The sequence below is a fragment of the Amphiura filiformis genome, chromosome 19 (assembly GCF_039555335.1).
Source record: "Amphiura filiformis chromosome 19, Afil_fr2py, whole genome shotgun sequence".
NCBI classification, from domain to species: Eukaryota; Metazoa; Echinodermata; class Ophiuroidea; order Amphilepidida; family Amphiuridae; genus Amphiura; species Amphiura filiformis.
The window spans coordinates 115,803-133,271 of record NC_092646.1 but is presented as its reverse complement, the minus strand read 5'-3'; the positions used below and the strand labels follow the sequence as shown (position 1 = coordinate 133,271).

General features: G+C 36.3%; 2 protein-coding genes across 2 annotated transcripts in view; both read right to left on the bottom strand.

Moving 5' to 3' along the window:
- The window catches only part of LOC140141657 (uncharacterized), a 48,324-nt gene extending 35,607 nt beyond the window's left edge, over positions 1–12,717 (bottom strand). The window contains exon 1 of the mRNA XM_072163569.1: positions 12,566–12,717. The gene's annotated coding sequence lies outside the window, so the exon portion shown is untranslated. The remainder of the gene's footprint in view (positions 1–12,565) is intronic.
- On the bottom strand, positions 448–792 carry LOC140141656 (uncharacterized). Its single transcript, XM_072163568.1, has one exon. The coding sequence runs from the start codon at positions 790–792 to the stop codon at positions 448–450; it is 345 nt and encodes a 114-aa protein (XP_072019669.1).
- Positions 12,718–17,469: the final 4,752 nt, after the last annotated feature.

The following is a 17,469-nucleotide window of genomic DNA, read 5'->3' as shown; positions in this document are numbered from 1 at the left end:
TGTTTTATGCATTTTAAGGTTTATATTTAAAAAGAAAAAACAACAAGAACCATAACTACCTACCTACCTACCTACCTACCTACCTACCTACCTACTTACCTACCTACCTACCAGCCAGCTTCATGCATTTCTGCACATGCTTGGTTCAAGAGATGGTTCCAAGTCCTTCGGTCCAAAGCTGCAACCTCAGCCTCCTTTACAGTCTACCCTAGGTCCAGCCTTGAAATGTCTCTGTGTATGACGTCCCTCCATGATGTCTTTGGACGACCAGGTTTGCGTTTCCCATGGGTTGGCTTCCAAAGATAGAGCATTTTGGGGGTGCAGTCTTCATCCATTTGTTGCAGATGGCCAAACTACTGTTGGCTGTTCGCTTCCGGATAACTGATGTGAGTTGGGGCTGTTTGGTCTTGGATCGTATACAGCTATTTGATATATGTTGTGACCATATCAATCGAAGAATTTGCGTTGGCAGCGCATGTCAAATGTATCCAGTCTAGCCTCATCCCTCTCTATGAGTGTCCAGCACTCAGCGGTATAAAGGAGTGTGGAGAGTACACAAGCATTGTAGAACTTCCGCTTGGTCTCCAGGTTGATGTTACGATCCTTCCACACCTTGTCCAGCTCTCTGAAGGCTCCTGTGGCTCTACCAATTCTGCTGTTCAGTTCTTTGACATTAGACCCGTCAGCACGGCAGTAGGCACCAAGGTACTTGAAATGGTCAACAACTTTGATGAGACCTTCATTGCCTAGGGGGACAGCTGATTTTGTAACATTGGATCGGCTGACGGACATGATCTCTGTCTTCCTATAGCTCATCTAAAGTCCTAGTTTACCGGCGGTTGTCTCTGCTATCTTGACATCAGTCTCTTCAAAGAGAGCTATATCATCAGCATAATCCAGATAAGACAACTTTTCTTATGGATATCTTGAACTCCTCCTTGGCAGTAGGGTTAATCCTGTTGTTTTCATCAACAGCCGTCTTCGTGATGAAGTTAATGGCTAAGCCAAAGAGTAATAGAGACCAGATATCACCCTGTCTGACTCCAGTGATGATCTTGAACCAGCTAGAAAGGGTCCCTTCTGCTTTCACTGCACAGGTTGTGTCCCGATATGAACTCCTTATGATGTTGATTATCTTGGGAGGGATTCCGTAAATGCGGAGAATTTCCCACAGGGAGGGCCTGTGCACTGAGTCACAAGCAGCCTTGAAGTCAATGAAATTAATGAGGCAGGGTAGCTGTTGGTCCAATCACTTCAATGATCTGGTTTATGCTGAAAATTTTGTCTTGACAAGAACGACCCTTTCTGAAGCCTGCCTGGTTGTCTGTCATTTTCAGGTCCACTTCATCCTTTACTCTATGGAGTAGAATGGTGGAAAACACTTTTCCAGCGATGTCAATGTGGGTGATGCCTCGGTTGTTACTACAGTAGGAGAGGTCTCCCTTCTTTGGCAATGGTAGTATCATGCTTTTGCCCCACTCTGCTGGTGTAACCTCATTCTTTTCATACATGTTGACAAATACGGAGCAAACATTCTATGATGACATCTCCACCATCCTTTAGGATTTCGGGAGTTATATTGTCTACTCCTGATGGAGCTTTGTTTCGTTTTAGAAGATCAAGGGCTTTATCAACCTCCTCCCTAACTATTGGATCCATATTGATGTTTAGTTCTTCTGCTTGGGTGAAGACAGAGAAATCTATGGTTTCCTCAGGTTCATCAGCATTGAGCAGACCTTTGAAGTACTCAGAACATCTCTGAAGTCGTGCAACTTCATCCTTGTTGATGATGTTGCCATTGACATCTCTCCAATTAAGATGTTCTTCATTTGGTATACTTCTCTCATGTTGTTACTTCTGGCAGCAGACTCAAGATCATCAGCAATTTTACTGTACCATGCTTTCTTATCATTCCTTAGGCTTGCTCTTGTCTGCCTATTGAGCTCAGGATAGTCACTGCCAAGTGATGGTTTGGCTCTCTTTCTCCTTGATATCAATTCCCTAGTTTTAAGGCACAACTTGACTACATCCTTGTAGGCAGGAAGTGGAGGAATAGCATTCTCAATTGTTGCACCTACAACTCTTTCGCAAGCATTGGATCAGATCACCGTGTTGTTACAGCAAAAGTACGTCTCAGCTTGAGATCGAATGGCAAGACACCACCACGGAAGATCAGGTACAACTGTAAGGTTTTGGCACAAGACACGCAACTACAAGACCTGTATACTGTTAAAGTATGGAATAGATTCAGTGCTCTGCAACATGAAAGTGAGGGCGATGAAGATGCTACATCCACATATCAATGTTTCATACAGGCAAACAGGGAGGTTGCAGAAGAACTGATACCAAAGGCCCCCAAACGCCATAAGGGGACAATCTGGACTGATTCCAGTACAGAGAGTACTCGGAATGAAGTGCATGAAGCATGAATTATGTGAAGGATACCCACGAATGCACTAGTGTATCAAGATCAGAACTACAAGCAAAGAAGAATCACCTAAAAGAGACATGACAAAATTAATCAAGAAATCCTGAAACAAAAGATCAGCCAGGTAGAGAATTAATCTCAAACGTGGTCATACATACCACAGTCGAGACTAATTCGTCAATTTTTTGATGATATCTTCGGAAATATACCGATTTGGAACGTCTAATTTCAGTATGTTAATGAGAAAAATTACCTGATACCAAAATCTGCATTTTGATTGGGTAAAGTGGGGGATGAGTCTATCAATCGGGTTACCCACCTTTAAGAAAGTTGCCTAGGCTACAGTTCCGTTGGGGTGCATGTGTTCACATAGGAGTATACTGTATACAATGATACGGTATTCGCTATACGATATACGCCCGGGATATACGCTCGTTCGATCAGGCTGAGTTCATAAAAGAGTATACTATGCCCGGATACTATGTGAACTCAGCATGATCGAATCAGCGTATATCGTATAGCGTATACCGTATACAATATACTCCTATGAGAACTCAGCCTCCCGAAAGATGACAAAGCTACAGCTATACGTTGTGAAAGTTAGGCTATACAGTTTTCACTTTCCACACTTAATCCATCTTGAAATGGAAAGATGAGAATTACAAAAGTATGTACAAATTTATTTATTTTGACCAGAAATAACAATATTTGATTATTTTATCATGTTTATGTTGTTATGGTGTAATTCAATGGATTCTGGCCACCATTTTGGACGCCATCATGAAACAAAATGGGTACATATTTATTTCTGTTGCCAAGAAACATTCATTCCATCGATTATTTTGATTATGAGGGGCGGTCAGTAAGTAATGAAAGTTGTCTTGTGACCCAATATAATATGTGGATTATTTTCAAGGCATTTCTTTATTACATAAACTTTGCACCTTTGTCTTTCAAACACCACATGTAAAAATGATATCGCATACTTTATTACGCCACAGCATTAGCATAAAAACAATGGTCTACTACAGTCACTGGCAGACACGATTTATTAAGAGAAATAAAATGCTGAAATGAGGTATTGTTGTATTTTTTTACATTTTCTCAGGAAAAGTATGGAGAGTGCTGCCTTTTGGAAATTGTAGTAGAACACAAACTTCCAGCTCACAAAACTACCTTTGTAGAGCTGTTAAGGTTTTAGTTAATTTATAATGTGTGCTATTTTTGACAAAAATAAGGTTTTCTTTGTCTAAATATTTTTATATTGCCAACAATAGCAAACGTGGGAATTGATTTTTTGCCAGTTCTGTTGACTAACCAACAAACATTAAAACGGGATTGGCTTTACCTTGACATTAAGACCATACAACATTATAATAGTTTAGATAAAATAACATAACAAATCAAAATCTTCAGCACAAATCCTATCAGCGACTCAAATCAACATGGGATGCCATTTGAAAATGGTAGGAATTCAAAATCATGTGTTTGGACCTTCATTCCTTTTACAAGTACAAGTACAATGTATTATGTATGTTGTATCTACCAAAAAACGTTGACAACGTAAAGAAATCAGCAAGATAAAAAAAACCCACTTCTGCTCACTTTGTGAAACTTGGTCCCATTTGTAAAAGGTACTGATTTAAACTTTATCATATTCATATAAATTTAAAACATTTCCAGAAGTGTTATGTATCTTTAATGTGCAGATGCGATATTAATTTGAAAGCTTTCTGGAACGACCTGAAAGGTTATTATCTTGTTCTTGCACGGTAAGCCAATATCCTATTGTGTTTTGTTTTATAATAATCATGATTAATGATTAAATTAAACAAATAACACGTAGGCCTATGCTTGTAATCTTGTTGGAAACGCTGTGTTCTGTTGAAATAAAATAAAACACTGATTTGCTGTTGGTGTTTAAAATGGGACCAAGTTTCAAAAAGTGAGCCGAGGTGGGTTTTTTAAACTTGCTGATTTCTTTACGTTGTCAACGTTTTTTGGTAGATTTCTTTTTCTTTTTATGAATGTAGCCAAGCAGCTCCAAGCTTGGAAAGTCATCAGGTTAGGATGTGCTCCATAAAACAAATAAAACGAAAAATAGATGTTTGAAGTTGCAATTCTGGATTCATGACAATAAATAATTAAACAAAACTTTATCAGTCGTTTATTTTTAAAACTTGCTTGTCACCATTGACTGTAATGTTAAGAGGCGTACACAATGATCAATATACATTTTAATATATTTTAATTATTCAAGGCAACATAAATATGTAAAGAAAATGTAAATATGAACAACACACGCCCAATGTTGACAATGCCAGAGAGACACAGAGAGTAAGTCCGATTTAGGCCTACTTCAAGTCGGAACTGGTAAATGCGCATTATATTTAAGCCTATACTACGGAAGCGTCTAAATGCCCCGAGTAGGCAATATAATCGTGTTTTAATGTTTGTGGTTCTTTGTAGCCATGCGGGGCAACCTAGTTCGATATTCCTATTAAGCGGCGGTTGCGGCGGTTGTCGGCGATCTTTCGTGGTTTGTGGTTTTCATCAAGCCCTGCCCTCTATCGGGAGCTAATTTATAGTTTAAGCTTGTTGGATATCCATATTTCGTGGTTTCTGGTTCTTTGTAGCCATGTGGGGCAATCTAGTTGCATATCCAAATTTCGCTGTGTGTGGTTCTTTATAGCCCTGCGGGGCAATCTAGTTGGATATCAATATTGAGCTGCAGTTGTTGTTGATCTTTCGCGGTTTGTGGTCTTAATTTGTTGGATATCCATATTTCGCGGTTTGTGGTTCTTTATAATCTGGCTTGTTGGATATCCATATTTCGTGGCTTGTGGTTCTTTGAAGCCCTGTGGGGCAATAGTTGCATATCGAAATTCCGCGGTTTGTGGTTCTTTATAGCCCTGCGGGCAATCTAGTTGGATATCAATGTTGAGCGGCAGTTGTTGTTGATCTTTCGCGGTTTGTGATCTTAATTTGTTGGATATCCATATTTCGCGGTTTGTGGTTCTTTATAATCGATAGGCCTGTGGGAAATCTGGTTGGATAGCCAAATTGCGCGGTTTGTGGTTCTTTGTATCCCTATTAAGCGGCGGTTGTCGGCGATCTTTCGCGGTTTGTGATTTTAATTTCCCTTATCAAGCCCCGCCTTCTATCGGGAGCTAATTTATAGTTTAAGCTTGTTGGATATCCATATTTCGTGGTGTGTGATTCTTTATAGCCCTGCAGGGCAATCTAGTATATAGCCAAATTTCGCGGTTTGTGGTTCTTTATAGCCCTGTGGGGAAATCTAGTTGGATAACAATATTCAGCGGCAGTTGTTGGCGATCTTTCGCTGTTTGTGATTTTAATTTGTGACAATTTATAATATTTATTCCAAATATAATTTCAGTCTGAGCTGTGAACAGAGCCACTGATAAATGTGTTTTAAATGACGAAGATATCATGATAGTCAGGCATGGTGAAAGCATCTGGATGGTGAAAGTAGGCCCTAGGCCTAGGCCTAAATGTGAATAAAAAATCAAACATGTTTGTTTGATGAAAAAAATATAATATCACAATAGCAATGGATGTTCGAAATGGTGTTATTCTTGATTTATGACAATAAATTGGTTAATAAAACATTTTAAAAAAAGGTGGTGGGAAGTTTCGAACTTGGGCAAAACTTCATAAGTGGATTAGATGTCCATGGCCTTAACCACTTCGCCACGGGGACGTCCCGATATAACGACGTGTGAAAGTGGAGTATTTATTAATATGAATGTATGCTGTGGTCCTGGAAAGAATAAAAGAATTGTGAAAAACTTGATTTTTTGGCGAATGGGATCCAGAATTTGTATGTAGGGTATCCAGGAAAATGCTAGGGTATATTTTGAAAGTGAATCTCAAAAAGTAGTGCGACAGTGACAGCCATGTATGGCTGTAGCAGTGACGAAAGATTCTGGATATCAGTATGATTAGCTATGATTTTACACTAATTTTGGCTATGAAATACCGCGTGAAATAATACAAGAATGTTTGTTTATTATCAAACAATCGGATTGACTGTAAAATTGGTGAACTTTTTGAATTAATGAGTTATTAAAATATTACACTTTGGACAGTAAATAAGATTTAGCATGGTTTTAGATATATTTTGTACCCAGCGAAAAATATCACAGAACAATAGCGTTTTGTTTCGTGTAAATATAGTCCGCGGTGCATCTGTTTATTCTTCTTTATCAGTCGTTTTTTTTAAAACTTGCTGGTCATGCTACCGCTTGACTCTAATACATTTGGTCTGCCATTCAAAATTCTCCCAACAAGCCATAGTATTTTCAAGCGCACCCATGCCATAATTTCCACAACATACAATAGTTTATTTCGACATTGACCTAGCACGAAACAAAACAATTCGATTGACTGACAATGGAACCGGTCATAACGTTACGCCCGACATTGTCACACAAATAACGATTAAACGCGCATCAATAGCAACAAATATTGACTGAGATTCCTTGTGAAAGGTGCTGGAAAGGTGACTATTTTATCTGCATGGACGAGTGATTTTAAGGGGCCGTTTAATATTTACGCTATGAAAGGGGTGGGAGTTATGACAAAATATCTACAAAATAGTTTGCGTTCCCCACCTCTCGCATCCGCTCAAAATTTTCGGAGCCCCTCCCTTCCCCCACCCTTGTTTCCGCCTTTCCCCAATTAAAACTTAACATTCTCCCTCATGGTTCAAGTAAAAAAATCAGGACCCCCCCCCTGACGAAAACATTGAATGGTCCCTTAAATCGTATAAAACGGTGCCTTCATTGACGATCGAGTCAAAAACACCGTTTATACGGGCGATTTGAAGCTGCTAAGTTGTTGTCCATTTGTTAAAATCTGAACCACTTTAGCCACAAAAGCTAATGTTTTACTCGAAAGAAAAAGAGCAAGGTGCACCAACCCCGGGGGGGGCACTCAACTTAAATTTTGGTAGGGGTGTGCGGCGCGGAGCGCCGAACTTTGGGAACTAAGAACTGATTTTCGGGCAAAATAAGGGCTTGAAGAACTGAAATTAGGGCTAAATTATAGTCTGTTGAGTTAAAAAATTTCTAAATTTTTCCCAAATTTGAGCTTAAAGAGCTACAATTGTCAGAGTTTGGGGCTCACAGAACTGGAGCAGATCCAAATGTGGGGCTTAAGGAACTGCCGGAGAGCCTAAAAAAGGGACCCTTGACCGCCGCACATACCCGTACCACCTTAACATGTGAGTGCCCTGGCCCCCCCCAGGGCACCAACTTGGCATGGGAAAACAAGTAAAATACAGACTAGACACGGAGGGCGGGGGTACAAAAACAGCAAATGTAGGCATTAGGTTATGTTCGATAGCCAAAAATTAGTACAATTACCGAATAGGGTTCAACTTGCTAGACTTGAATCCAGTACTCGTTTACGGAGTTAGGGTTGGGGTAGGGCAGTAGGGTTGCACCCTACCAGTTCCAATGCACGCAGAAGTGCCAAACCTGCAAAACCAACAAGGATCAATTGGAATACAAAAGTGCACTAGAACAACATGCACATAAACAGACCCGATAAACCAAACAACCAATATAGGCACAAAAACAGGCCAAGTTCGATGGCCGGGCCGAAATTGCCGATTCCAGAGCCCACAGAAGAGTCAGGAAAACAGCAGGCCGGCAAAAGAACACTCGAAGTGATGAAAATCACTGTGCACATAGCAGACACTCAAAACCAAACAGCCAAAACAACCGACGTTACGAGCAGATTACATTGCTCTTCTATACAGGGACAGACAACAAAGTATTAAATCAAACAGCAAAAACCGTCATGGTGATGCTGTAGTTTAAAATCAAATTCAAGTAAAAAAAAAGTGTAGTGAACTTGCTTTCTATGAGTAAAGACACCGCTTATGTTGTCTTGTTTGCAACTGAATTATATTTGAACTTGGCTTCAGTTAAAGGATTAAAAAAATGTTTTCTTTACCATGTTTACATTCGTATAATGTGTATTAAACCAGCCAAAGTATAGTTTAATATACAATTTCAGGACTCAAGTTCACGGTAAAATCAGGTATTGTGTTGCCATTGCGGTGCAATTAGCAATACTTAGCAGACAGGCAAGATAATCATAACGTCAAAACCTATTATTGCTAAATTTCACTGCTATTCACTAAATATTTTGGGTCAATTTACAAGTACGACGGAATTTCAATTCTTTGTTCCTATTTCACTGGGATCTACAATATGTTCATCTATCAGGACACAGTTCTTTTAATAACCCGTCCCCAACACAGTTGTACATTCATTGAATGACCTTTGAAAATTTGGGTACAAAAACTCATAATCTGCAACTTTAGATCAAATTTTGCACTACCAGTGTTTAATTGAGGTTATTGAACTATGCCATTGGGATGAGGCCATTGTGGTCCATGGTGTTTATAACTGACAGTCGTTAACGTGGTGCTAAAAATATTTTATTTTCAAAATTCACAGTAGAAAATACAAATGCATTTATTGCAGAGGCTCTATTCAAATAATAGTCATGCATTTAACTTTCAACTCAACAGATTCTTCAAAAGTTTTTCAAAATATAACAAAATTATTGCTGATGGAATTTTGTCACTATTCAAATAATGCTATTTAACTTTCAACTCAATAGGTTCTTACATGTTCAAAATGCGGGAAAGGGTAATTTTGAGAACTGCAAATGCAATATTATACTTATATGGATCCTTGACTCAGTCTCCCTTAGTTACACATTATTTCTTCGTAAGAATGTTAAAAGGGCATTTTGTGATCCACAGCCTCATCCCCCACTTTTCTCAAAAAAGTTGAGATTTTTATATCACTGGAAACCTCTGGCTACATAATGTTTATTTACAAAATATTTCTTGCAGATTAATTCGTTTTGCAAAGATATCGTGAAATTTGAATTTCGTTCTGGTGCACCAGAACGAAATTACAACGCATTGTCTATAGAGCAGTGTAATACACATAATCATCTATAACTCGCGAACGCAAAATCGGAATCAACTGAAATTTTGGGAATAGGCTTTTTTCGTGGATATGTACTGAAAAATGTCATAAAAAGAGGATGCTAGGATCACGAAATACTCCTTTAAGCTATGAAAAAACTTGAAATTGTTGCAGCTATATAAGCTATAGTATTGTCATAATTGCTTTAACGCGAACAGCGCAAAAGCTCCCAAAAGGCGAATAGCAATTTTTCCTATCGTGTATATTTCTTTCTTTCTTTTTTCATCCATAAAATGGTCGATTTTATCGGATTATCCTGGGTTTTCGTCCATACTGTTAAAGTTTCAAAAGCATAACTATGATAATTGATATCAATAAAATAATCCAGACGTGACAAAATGCATGTATGTTGTGCAACGTTTAAGCGAAATGATTCACCCTATTAAACTTTTACACTCGGTAACACTACTTGCGGCAAAGCTGGACCGTAAACTGACACAAAAGATTTGCACTTGGCCTTACCACAAAAGAGTGCCTTAAGGCGGTACTACACCCCCTGATAAATTTTGTCACTAATTTTGCATTTTTCTCCAAAAAAATAACTACACACTGGTGACAAAAGTTATGTACATTATAGGGGCAAGGAATCCAATTACTTCACTGAAAATTTAGTGGTTCATTACGTTAAGGAATATTAGGTACATTCATTTCCATGGTACTTTCTAGCTGCACCTCTTTTCTTATCATAAATAACGTACTGCTTGTCTTGAGTCACTGAAATTCCAGTGTAGCAACTGGATTCATTGCCCCTACAAGATACATATCTTTTGTTACCATTGTGTTATTATACTTTGAGAAAAATGTAAAACTAGTCACAAATTTATCAAGGGGTGTAGTACCACCTTAAATCATTGAACTATTGGAGTATTTTATACAGGTAAAATTAAAAGAATACTTCTTTTGTCATAGTCAAGGTTATCTGCCCTTGGTTTTGAGTACTGATATCAATTCACGGTGTACACAATGGATATACAAGATATTTAAAGCCACAATATACGACCTTTTCAAATGATTTTATTGGTTTTCAAACCTGATTTTTTTTTAGGTATATGTATTTGTAACTTGATTTTTGGGGGCATAAATTATTTGTAATGTTCACACACAGACTCTAGAACTTACACAGTTACACTTAATTGGATTCAATCAAATTCATTGTATTTTGGGCATGTTTGAATTAGGCCTACCACAATAATTTGGCTTAAAATGACCAGAAAACTTTCCTGACAGTAGTTACAAATAATAATTAGAGAAATTTATGGAACATAATAATTAGTTTGTTGAAAAATTAGGAAAACTAACTCAACAGTAACACCATCAAATGCGATTTACATAATCATGATAATAAATTTGTATTTGGGATTTGGTTTCATTTGATATATGATCTGATCTATCTGATTTTAATTATCTTATTTTCTTTTCTTATCTTATCTTATCTTATCTTATCTTATCTTATTTTAATTATCTCGTCTATACTTATCTTATTTTATCTGATCTGATCTTATCTATCTTTTCTTCTTTATCTTATCTCATCTTCTTATTTTATCTTATCTTATCTTATCTTATCTTATCTTATTGAATATATTATTTTTTATTTTATTTATCTGATCTCATTTATCTGATCTCATCTTATCTAATCTGATAATCTCATAATTTTATCTTGCTTATTCTATCTCATCTGATCTGATCTTATCTTATCTTATCTTATCTAATTTATTATCTTATCTTCTTTATCTTATCTCATCTCATCTTATCTTATTAAATCTTATCGAATGTTATCTTATCTTATCTAATCTATATTATCTTATTTCATTTTTCCTACCTTATCTTATATTATTCTTATCAGGATAGTCTCATCTTATCTTATCTTATCTCATCTCACCCCATCTCATATTGTCTTATCTTAGCTATTATCTTATCTAATTTAATCTTATTGTACTCATCTCATCTTATCTTATCTTATCTATTATCTTATCTCATCCCATCCCCTCTCATCTCATCTCATCTCATCTCAAATCATCTCAACTCATTCCATCTCATCTCATTTCATCTCATCTCATCTCACCTCATCTCATCTCATCTAATCTCATTCCATCTCATCTCATCTAATCTCATCTCATCTCATCTCATCTCATTTCATCTCATTTCATTTCATCTCATCTCATCTCATCTCATCTCATCTCATTTCATTCTTATCTCATCTACATGTAATATCATTTCATCTCATTTCATCTCATTTCATTTCATCTCATCTCATCTCATCTCATCTCATCTCATCTCATTCCATCTCATCTTATCTTATCTCATTCCTTGAAAGCTAGTAACAGCACACTGTAGGCTTGAGCAGTGGTGCTTTTTCAAACTTTTCTCAAAATGTCTAGAAAAAGTGAAACTTGCCCAGTTGCGAACATTTTTGGCAAATTCTGATCATAAATAATTGCAAAATTATTCTAACCGGTTACCAAAGAAAAGTGCAAAACTCGGCAAATGTTTTGCTTCTGCGGAATTTGAAAGTCAAAATCAGCAATCAAGTTGTCACGGGTACAACAAAATAACAAACAATCGAATGATAACAAACTCATTAGGTTTGACCAGTGGCGATTTTTTAAGATTTTCTCCAAAAATCTAGAAAAGGTACTATTTGCACAATGGCGGAAATTTTCCAGTATTTGGCGTCAAGATTTAGTTTGATTTATTAATAGTGTCATGTAAAAATAGTTTGAGTCATAATACACTGCCTTATATACAAGACAATTGCATTGTCATGTCACCACACCGCTGTGTATTTTGATTTTTAGAAACCTTTTACAGAAAACGTTCAAATGTCGTATGATATTATAAGGATGTAGAAATGTTTTAATAACATTCAAAAAACATTTTTGAAAACTTGATGCAAAACATTTTTAAAGAATGTTATTTCAGTGTTGGCAAAATATTTTGCAAAACTGCTCGCCCAAAATATTTTATAGTACTGGTAACGTTTTATATAACCCGACATTTTCGTTTTGAATAAACGTTTAAGGACATTTTTGTGTTTGCTGGATAATAACACTTATATGACACTTCTTCCTAACACTATAATAAAACAATAAAATATACTTACAAGCACAAACACCTATAATAATCCTTATTCCCTCCAATATAGATCCATACCAAAGACATCAGCCAATTCAAAGCATAAAATTATTATAGACGACTCGGAAACAATAATAGGAACTTGTACACCTATATATCGGGTCACCAAGTTTGTATATAATTTTCGGCCTGGGCAATGTGCTTTCATGCATGTAAAGGAAAGGTGAACCAAAATTAATGCACCATTGTCAGTGGCGGCGGCGGAAGCAGTAAAATTTAGAGGGGACGAGCATAATTTTTGTTCCGATTTTACTACACGCGTTTGGCATTCGGTGAGAGCAAAATGTAACAAAATATGGGGTCATTGGGTGAGAACATGACCTTTTTTAAATGGAATTTGGGTGAGTACATGAACCTCGAAAATCGAATTTCTAGTTCTAAATGGCTTCAAATTTCTCTGTTTTTTCAAAATAAGTAACAAAATCAGTGATAAATGAAAGTTGCTGTTCAAATTGAACTTGTAAGGGTCTTTGGGTGACAGATCAAATGGGAAAATTAAGCGTCTTCGGGTGACAGCGACGCTGAAAAAGGGGGTCTTAACAGCTCTACATAGGCCTACGCGTCACCTCCAAAGTGGGAGTACCCCCGGGCTATTCCAGTTGAAATTCATAGGCCTATCCCCTGTGGAAGACATGACCTTTTTTTTATCTCTCATGCACAGGGATGGAGTCACCCATTCGGGTAGCCCCATTTGAAATTAGAATTTAACTAGAATAGCCCAATTTATGTCAGTATGGTTAGGTACTATAGGCCTACTGAGTAAGGGATTATATCAAAACTCGACTGGCGGTCGACCGCCGTTCCTGGCAGTTCCGTCCGGTCGGACGACCCATATACACACAAAAAACAACGGTCAAAAAATCAACCCTTTTACGGGGTCAGTTTTTTTTAACCATATTCGTGGTTAAAATCAACTACGGTCGGGGTCATTTTCTGTTGTTTGGCATCATTTTAAATTGACCCTTAAAAGGGTCGTATTTAAATGACCCATTATAATCATTTTTCAACCCACGTTCCGGGGTCATTTTCTAATCGGGACCCCTGAATGAAGTCATTTCAACCACGTTAGGGGTCATTTTCTAATTGTGACCCCTGAATATAGTCATTTTTTACACTAATAGGGTTATTTTTTAACTGACTATATTAGGGGTCAAATCATTTTTTGACCCTAAATATAATCATTTTCAACAACATTTGGGTCAAATTTTTCACTAGATCACCGGGTCAAATTTGACCCTTTTTAAGTCGGTGCATAGTTGACTTGGAAAGCGGGGTCAAAAATGACCCTTTCGGGTTCAAATTTTGACCCCGTAGTTTTCTGTGTGTAGGCTGACAGTGAAATGTTCACTTGATTGGTTGGGAGGTTGGGAGTGCATGGCTTCTTTTCTTCTTTCCTTGATCGATCTTTAAGCGACGAAAAAAGAAAACCCTGGCATTTGAAAAAATATTGACGTTAATGTAAGCATCATGTCACAACACTATTTTCTAATTGCCAAACAGGGGCTTTTCACTTGCACAATTTTTTCAGGCAGGCTGTATTATAGTGCCCTCTATATCTTATGCGGTACTTTTTCTCCACCCGGCCCAGGCAATGTTTTTATTATTTTGAGGTTATTTTGAGTGATATGTGCCCTTATTCTTATACTGCCCTCTACAATTTCGTGTAATAGCAATACACCGTGTTATAACATACTGCCCTCTGTGAAAGGGTGGCATTAAAAGATATACATTTTGTTGCTCGTTCACTCGACCCTCGCTTTCATCGGGCTTTGTTTTTTTAAGTTCTATCAACTAAAATTTCTGCAATAATAAGGCATGGTTAAATGTTAACAAGTTGTTTCTTAATACTGAAAAGACAAACGTTATGCTCATTGGTAGTGAGCCTAAGTTACGTAATGATAAATGTTCTGCTTTTTCAGTTACCATTGATGATCGTCAACTTGAAAGAGTTCATAGTGCCAAATGTCTTGGTGTAAAGATTGATTCTAAATTACTCTGGCACAATCATGTTAACTCTGTTATACAGAAGCTTTTTTGTAAAATAGGACTCTTAAGGGCTGGGGTATGAACGTTTGGACAGTATTTATTGTGGGACATTAGAGCACATCAGACATATCGAATTGCATTCTGAATACGAAGAATGTCATTCTGATATCAAATAATTTTGATTTTTTGAAATTCGTAATTTAATACACATTTTATGGCAAATCATTAAAATTGATATTTTTGATATTTAACAGTACTTGAAGTAAACTTTATAAATCTGATGATTTATACTTAAAAGTGTATGTAGGTGGGATGAAAAGCCGACGATCAATTGAAAATGTTGACCTTTCGTATTGAAGATATGGATTTTTTTTCCCAAAACACCAAAAAAAATTAGGTCTTTTTGGGAAAAAATCCATATCTTCAATATGAAAGGTCAAAATTTGCAATTGACCGTCGGCTTTTCCTCCCTGCTACATACACTTTAAGAATATGTCATTAGATTTATATAATTTACTTCGAGGACTGTTATATATCAAAAATTTGAAAAAAATATCAAATTTTTATAATTTGTCATAAAATTTGTATTATATTGTGATTTTCAAAAATGAAAATTATTTGATATCAGAAAGACATGCTTCGTATTCAGAATGCAATTCGATAGGTCTGAGGTGCTCTCATGTCCCACAAAAAATACTGTCGAAACGCAATAAACGCTCATTTTAGATCCTTAAGACGTCTTAAAACATTTCTTGACGTACGCACTCTTAATGTTTTATACAAAGCTCTTATTCAACCGCAGTTCGACTATTGTAGTGTAATGTTAATTCAATGCATTGAAATCGAATTGAATTGAAATGGATTTTGAGCGATTTTCATTTCAATGCATTGGAATTGAATTGGAATCGAAATGAGTGGGCTTGGGCATGAATTGAATTGGATTGGAATTGAAATCATCGTGAGCAATGAAGAATTGGATTGAATTGGAATTGAAATCATGTTGAGTGATGAAGAATGAAGTGGAATTGAAATGAAATTCAGCTTTGATTTCAATTCAGCATTTCAATTCACAAGCAGATGTCTGTGATTCCAGATCATTCCACCTGAAAAAAAAGTGTCCTTGCCCCGTTCTGAATTCTGATACACTTCCAGGTTTATTCACACAAGAGACACACATTAAAAATTTAACATCAATAGTGTTACAAAACTTATTGCAACTAGTATTCTGGAAAGCTTTCATTTCAAAATGATAGCATAAAATACATATATATTGAAGGAAATTAAAAGCACGATAAATTGATATCATTTCTCATACACAGGTATAGTTAAACTTTTTGAGACTTTTGGGGAGTTCTTCTTAATCTTTCTTCAGAAGAATATCTACTGTCTCTCTTGTCATGTGGAAAAATTATAGGTTCTATGTTCATAAAGACACTAATATCTTCTAATATGATGCAAATTGATTCTTAGCATTTCCAATGTTTTAAATTGCTTTATATGATCGATAATGTGAGTATGAGACCCCCCTCCAACTTGCCAAAGATCTCAAACTTTTGGCAATAATCATAAAGCCCCTATTTTTCTCAAGCTCCTAATTTTTATGCTCAAAAGTCATTGTACATTTGAACAAATTGTGAGAAAACCATTAAAGAAAATGCTTATATCTTTGACATCTTTTTTCACACTTTTCAAAAGTACAAGGATTTTTGGGTGTAAAATCTTAGGAGGAGCAGGAGACAAGTAGGGGCTATATCAAACCTTGATTTTTGACATCTTTGAGATCAGTGTGGAGACAGAGTCCCATTATCGATCGTACCACACACCTTAAGTTTAGAAAATAATGTGCATGGTGGACAAGAAGTTAAGACAAATATAGGGAAGTCAGTCACCTAAGAACTAAGAAGTTCCAAAGTTTCATAAAATAGGACCCAGGTCAAGGATCACTTGCATTGTTTGAATGTGAAAAGTGAGTTAACATAACACTAGTATCTTCTGTTGAAATGCTTTTGTGACAAGTAGTACATGTACTACTAGTGTACTTGATTTTGACTTTGTGCTGCTGACTCTAGTGTTATAAAATTGGTAGTAAAATTTAAAACATGCACGCACTGCAAAAACAGTGTTATTTAACACCATTCTAGATACCATCTTATCCTCGATTTGTAAACATGTCTAAATGCTAAACATGTTTAGTAATTTGATGCCTTGTGTTTAGATATTAAACACTTGATATTTTGAAGTTTGACATTTGTGTTTAGATTTTACATGTGTTTACATATCAACGACAAAAAAGTGTTCAATCTCTAGACACAGTTTTTGCAGTGTGCCTTTGGTCAATTAACACAAACTGCAACTGTATTGGAATTGGAATTGAATTGGAATTGAAATGAATGCTCAGAATTGAATTGAAATTGATTAGCTGTTAATTTCACTGCATTGGATTGGAATTGAAATGAAATGATTTTGAAATTGAAAAATTGAATTGGAATCGAATTGAATTAATTCTAAAGCAAGGTGGATTGAATTGGAATTGAATAGTAAGACTCCAGGTGTAGAAAGAATTGAATTTGAATCGAATTGAAATCAATTTTCTGGAGTGAAATAACAATATTGTAGTGTAGTGTGGTTTGGTCGCTTCAATGAAGATATGCGTAAATTAAGTGTGTTACAGAAGCGATGTGCAAGAATCATATTACGTGCCAATTACCTTACGTCTTCTGATATAATGTTTCCTATTATTAGGATGGGAATCACTTCCAAATCGTGCAATGTATTTCAAATCTTTGTTAATGTTTAAATGTCTAAACGATATGGCTCCACAGTACCTAATCAACAGGTTTTCTTATATACACGAAAAGCATAATGTTAACACCAGACAAGCTGCGA